The sequence below is a fragment of the Ceratina calcarata genome, unplaced genomic scaffold (genome assembly GCF_001652005.2).
Source record: "Ceratina calcarata isolate Rehan_Ccalc_2016 unplaced genomic scaffold, ASM165200v1 scaffold25, whole genome shotgun sequence".
In the NCBI taxonomy this organism is placed as follows: domain Eukaryota; kingdom Metazoa; phylum Arthropoda; class Insecta; order Hymenoptera; family Apidae; genus Ceratina; species Ceratina calcarata.
In genome coordinates, this window is record NW_017147017.1 from 2,438,670 (window position 1) to 2,444,670 (window position 6,001).

General features: G+C 38.2%; 2 protein-coding genes across 6 annotated transcripts in view; both read left to right on the plus strand.

The window, feature by feature from the left end:
- Positions 1-869, plus strand: part of eIF1 (eukaryotic translation initiation factor eIF1) — a 3,232-nt gene extending 2,363 nt beyond the window's left edge. The window contains exon 3 of the mRNA XM_018021213.2: positions 22-869. Within this exon, the coding sequence (XP_017876702.1) occupies positions 22-168 (147 nt within the window). The 3' untranslated portion in view covers positions 169-869. The remainder of the gene's footprint in view (positions 1-21) is intronic.
- A 598-nt stretch (positions 870-1,467) lies between these two features.
- Larp4B (La-related protein 4B) lies at positions 1,468-5,992 on the plus strand. 5 transcript variants are annotated; one of them, XM_026811818.1, is made up of 7 exons: positions 1,468-1,570; positions 3,097-3,463; positions 3,659-3,908; positions 4,021-4,161; positions 4,246-4,470; positions 4,551-4,690; positions 4,858-5,992. In XM_026811818.1, exons 2-7 carry the CDS (start codon positions 3,108-3,110, stop codon positions 5,705-5,707), a joined length of 1,962 nt encoding a protein of 653 aa, XP_026667619.1. In that variant the 5' UTR covers positions 1,468-1,570; positions 3,097-3,107; the 3' UTR covers positions 5,708-5,992. The 5 variants fall into 5 exon arrangements, with proteins under 5 accessions (XP_026667619.1, XP_017876700.1, XP_026667618.1 ...); XM_018021211.2 differs by having other exon boundaries at positions 1,502-1,823; XM_026811817.1 differs by having other exon boundaries at positions 1,502-1,814.
- The last annotated feature ends 9 nt before the right edge of the window (positions 5,993-6,001 follow it).

Consider the following 6,001-nt stretch of genomic DNA (forward strand, 5'->3'; position numbering starts at 1 on the left):
ATGTTGTACGCTGCGTTTTAGGAGTTCGCCTGCAATGGGACAGTAATCGAGCACCCGGAGTACGGGGAGGTGTTGCAGCTGCAGGGGGACCAGCGAGAAAATATATGTCAGTGGCTGACAAAGTCGGGCCTGGCCAAACCTGACCAGCTCAAAGTCCATGGTTTTTAACCAGCAAACATCCATGCCACTGTCTAAGAACACTCCACCTTCATCAACACCTTATCATCTTAAATTATCTGTATCAGTCACCAATACTTGTTGATACATCGTGAGATATCCTATTATATACACATATATATTTCAATAAAAAATATATAACAGTAACGATATATAGGCACAATATTCTAATGAGACATTTGTAAGATTGTAGGAAGCAATATTTTACAGCCTTATGTTAGGTGAACCACTAAACTCATCACGTTTTAAAGTAGTAACGATAACTAATTAGTAATTTGAGAAAATACTTATACAAGGGATAGATACAAATACAAACGGATGGCTCTTCATTTTGGGATTAGGTAGCATGTATCTTGGCGCTATAGACGTGTTCAGAGAAAGAGAATTTATTAGAAAAAATTTATTATTTTAGGCCCCAAGATTGGCTTATTGTATGTATTGCTGAATGTTTTGTTCTGTTTATACAGTAGGGTAATAGGCCTGGGTTTTACATTGTCATTTCCAAGTTTTGTGCCTTTAATTCCACATTGATTGTATTATTTATTGAAAGGATCAACTTCAATTGTAATGAATTTATTTTGAGGAAGAATGGCTAATTGTTTCCTTTTTTAAGACAGTATTTGACGACATAAAATCACTTGTTTTCGGTATAAAAAATGTGGCTGTTCTAAATAAATGGTAATTCACCACTACTTTGCATTTTTCTTCTCATCCTTGTTTTAGATGATAAGCTTATTTGATGTGAAAAGTCTGTATCTTATTGTTTAATTAAACAAGATGATTTCATTTCTTAGTAATATTATCGTAAGAAAGAAATTATTTCATTATGAACTTAATAATAGTAGATTAGATAAAATTCTATTCGTACTTTTGTTAAGAATTTGTTAATTACGTTCGTATAAAAGGACACATCATCGGTATGAAATGCTATTTATATTTTAGAATGACCAATTAATGATACGATTGAGTCGATATAAATATTGAACTTACTTCTGGACTTTGCATTCTTACACATACGTTCATATTTGTCTAGATATCTATTCTTTCTATAGTAGACACTGATAGTTTTGTATTAATCTCAAGCAAGTTCAATTTAATACGTGCATAGTCGGTTAGTCCGGAATCATTCACCAAGACATAATCTTTATTTAAGCGAAAGATTTGATGTAATAATGATACTATATTAACATAAAGATGTGTGGCATTTCGGTAAAACGAGAGTGAAGGTTTAAAGTTAGCGGTCGTGAATCGTGGCAGTTTAACCACCAGATATCACTATAGTCGGGCTACATACTTGCGACCCACAATGCACCGAGCCTACGGCATGTGCCTTTCTGTGTCGGCCATTTTGTAGTTTCCTTGAGAAATTGTGTTGAGTTGATTCATCTTCTCGGTAAGAATTTTATAAAATTGTAAAACGGCGCGACTCACATTGATCCAAATGATGTAGAGGATTGAGGGCAGATGCTTATGGCTAACTATTGATAGCTTGAGAACGAAGAATAAGGTTGCGTTTTTTGCGCACAACCGTGTGCGCTCACGGTACTTACACCCGAAGAACGAGCCAGTAAACGAAGCAGCCGAGAAACACCTATTGATAAAGGCACATGGAATCCGGGATTGTTTCGGGATGAATGGTGATTTCGGTAACGATATACGATACGCATAAGTGTACTGTCCAAGTGGTTGTCACCATATTCTGCGTGCGTGAACATGTTGGCCCGGCCAACGTCTCGCTCTATATTTGGCTAATCGCATCCAACATATTGCATATCTTGCCTTTTCAAAATTTTTACTTTTCATGCCGTAACCTTTCCCAAAGAACTATATCAGAAGGATACAATGTGACGTTTAAGTGTGAATGCTTGTCGATTGCACATTGATACCGAACAAGAACAAATCTTAGCATGTGGCACGGTTTGTACGATCAACATTCAGTTTTTTAACGTTCACCGGAGTCAGTGAAAGATCTCGCGTTTCCATTATCGTTTAAATGTACCGATCCATTGTTTCGTGTCATGTTCCGCCGGATCGGAACGGTAATTTATTCGAAAATAACCGTTTCACGTGAGCCGAGGACGTGCTGATTCTCTATTTTTATGTTCATCGTTTCTTTACGGTTCAGAGAGATTTTGTGTAAATAAATTTGTACAATTTGAATTCGCGTATGTGCATATACGCATTCGAGCATGCATATACACGCCCGCGCGCGCGCGCGCCCACAGGGACACATCCACGGATCGTGCACACGTACTATGTACTATTGAACACAAGCGCGCGCGCGCGTGTACGTACATGTCCGCTGATGTGGATACGAACATATTCACACACATATGTGTGCGTGTATATATATATAGGTTCTACAAATGTATTACATCAGACCATTATATTGTGCATATTACATATCTTTGATCACACTTTTTGAAAGCATTACTCTGACAAAATTGTTTAACAGTTGAAAATTTGGTCCTACAATTTTTAGTTGTGTCTGGTTTACAAGAACTATTAACTGAATTTCATTTGAGAGTTGTATACTCTAAAGAAAGATGATGTATTGAAATTACCCTCTTAGGTTGGAAAGTAAGTTGCTATACACACATTTAGTAATATAAATAAACACTATACTCCTTAATTTTGGGGCATAAAAAAATGAGAGGTCACCTTCCAAGGTTATTAATTTCTTTTATTATTTACCATCATTAATCTCCTCTACTGAGAGTATGACACCATTAAAACACACTTTTCTAATATCGTCCCACTTCTAATATCTTTATTTAAACAAAATTAGGTACTAACAAACTTGTACGTTACATGTTACAATGTGTAAATGTATCGTACGTTGACTGTTAACTGCTCTTTTAACATGAAACAATTTTCACATGCATTTGCCTGCTAATTTTGTTTTATATCTTTTTATAGGGTACGTGTACATGAATGGGGACATTGGCAAGCTCCCACCAGGGGCGGTTTATCCAGCCACCCCTGAACCTCTGGGTTCTGTTGGGGGTGCCATCGGAAGTGCTGCATCCAATTTGGAATATAGCGTCATGAACGGTGTTCCAAGTGGGAATGAATTGATATTGGAGGCGGGTGTTGCTAATCTAGAACCTTCACCGCAACATGCGATGGGTATAGGGGGTGCTGCAGGTTACGGTCCAGTGGATGTTGCTCCTTTAGGTGATGTGCCAAATCAACCTGCTCCAATGGGTGATTTATCTGCCCCTGGTATACCCTTGGAACAGCTTAAACAAATGCTCTCTTCGCAACTGGAATATTACTTCTCCAGGTAACATTGCCATTTTACAGTAGTAAGTATATTCAGCTCGTTATACAGTTAACAGTATTTGTTATATAACGTAGCTCACATTGTTTTCTTTTCTTGATTGATCTGTATAGAAAGTTACATGATTGCTATTAGAGATAAGTAAATGTATTTTCATTTATGATAAGCGTCACATTTTATTTACGTTTTCCTTTTTAGAGAGAACTTAGCTAATGATACATATTTATTATCGCAAATGGATAATGATCAATATGTACCAATATGGACAGTAGCAAATTTTAATCAAGTGAAGAAACTAACGAAGGATATAAAACTTATAACGGAAGTCCTTAGGGAATCACCGAATGTACAAGTTGATGAAGAGGGACAGAAAGTAAGACCTAATCATAAACGATGCATCGTGATTCTCCGCGAAATACCCGATAACACTCCATTGGAAGATGTGAAGGTGAAGAAATATATTGATTATTTAGTTACATTCGATTTACTTCAGAATACATAATAAATGTTTCTGTAAAATAGATTATTAGTCTATCTGTGTGTAAATTTTGGTCTTATAGAATTTATTCTCTGGAGAAGGATGTCCAAGGTTTATTTCATGTGAATTCGCACATAATAGTTCTTGGTATGTAACTTTTGAATCTGACGAGGATGCTCAAAAGGCCTACAGGTTTTTACGCGAGGAAGTACGGGAGTTTCAGGTGAGAATCGGTACAATGCAACTTCTGTGATTAATCGAAGAATAAGCGAAGGTTTTTTAACATTTATGTTTGTCATTTATTTAGGGAAAGCCGATAATGGCTAGAATCAAAGCAAAACCAATGAATAGGCTACCGATTCCGGCAGTCGCCAGCGTAGGTGGTATTAAAAATGGTTACAGAACGCCACCTCCTCCACCTGTCTATGATCCAAATAGTTACACAGCTGGACAGCAACGCTTCCTTTATACAAATGGTACTACTATGCCACAAACTACCATGCCGCCATATGCCAATCAGGTTCATTTATATGTAAGCAGACACCATATTACGTAATGAGATTTATTCTGTGGTTACACAAAGGTGTGAGATTATCTTTATTTTTTCTATAGCATCAACCATTTTATCCTCCCGGAATGATGTCTTGGGGACCTGCGAGTCCCGCTTATTTCGATATGTCAGGTGTCTTCATGAATGGTATTACACAACATAGCACGTTTAAGCCACACGCAAGATATAATACCCGTCACAGGTAAACATGCAAACCCTTTGTTACGAAAGTTTGATATATTCGTTTTAACGATGTTTCACGAGAAATGAATCTATGTCCGAGTATCGATTTGATGTCAGGATTTTCATGAAGAGTTATTTTATAGATGTGTGCAAAAATGTTTATACATATATGTGTATGTGATACAGAAAACAAAGAAATGGGCCTGAAAGACCAGGCTTAATGGATGGCGGAGGCAATATGGTGCCAATGGGACGAACGACTCATCCGCCTATAAGCGGAGCACCGATATCTTTAGGAGCGACAGTTCCGACATTTTCTTCGAGCTTGCCTACGGTGAAGCCAACTTCTTCTTCCTATCAGACAGGCACAAAGTTCCATTCCTCGCATACGACCGTAGCAACTGGAGAAAGCCAGTATAGTAGCAGCCATTCGAAAGGATCCCAAGAGAATGACGCTCAGACTCTGGACTCGGGAGTGCAATTCTCGCGTCATCGTATGCATCGTAGGACCAAAGACCAAGACTCGTTATCGAAGGCTAACAGTAGCCCGTTGCCGTCGATCAGAGAAACTACCCCGGCCAGTAATAATAATACGCAATGTAACCGAGGGGTACAGTTCGATTTGGAAGCTTCTGCTTTCCCTCCTCTTCCTGGCCTAGATGCTGATCTTGCAAAATCCCATAATGCTTCGGTAGAAACTGTCGGTACTGATTGTACGCAATCGCAGAATAGGCTTTCAGATGTAGTTAAAGGTACCGCGAAATTGAAAAGCGTGAAAGAGAAAGAAGCCACAGGGACGTCGCAGCAGTATCATCAACAACCGACAAGTAACAGCAGTAGGTCCGCGAGTCCTGGGTCAACCGTCGGTGGTCACGCTGGTTCGCTAGAAGCTCCGACTGGTTCTGGCGGCAGTACGTCAGCTACTCCCGTTGCATCTACAAACGCCAGCTCTAATGCTTCTGCTAGCAACAATGACTCCTCAGACATCGCTCTCAGCACCATCACTCTCACTCCCCCGTCATCTCCTGATAAGTGAGTGTGCTTTCTTCTTATACATACATACGTACAACATACAGATAATAGACACACGCGCGCGTATATAAATACATAATAAAATAATATGTACGCGAGTACATTCATTCTATTGTTGTAAAACGAAATAGTTGTTTAATTATATTTCTAAAGTATTGCTTATATTATATATAAATTATTGTTAAAGTTCTTTAAATTGCTTTTAACAATACATTGCATATATTATGTATATATGTATAAATACACAGCTATATATATACATATAAGCACGCGCGCACATTCACACAATACACACACA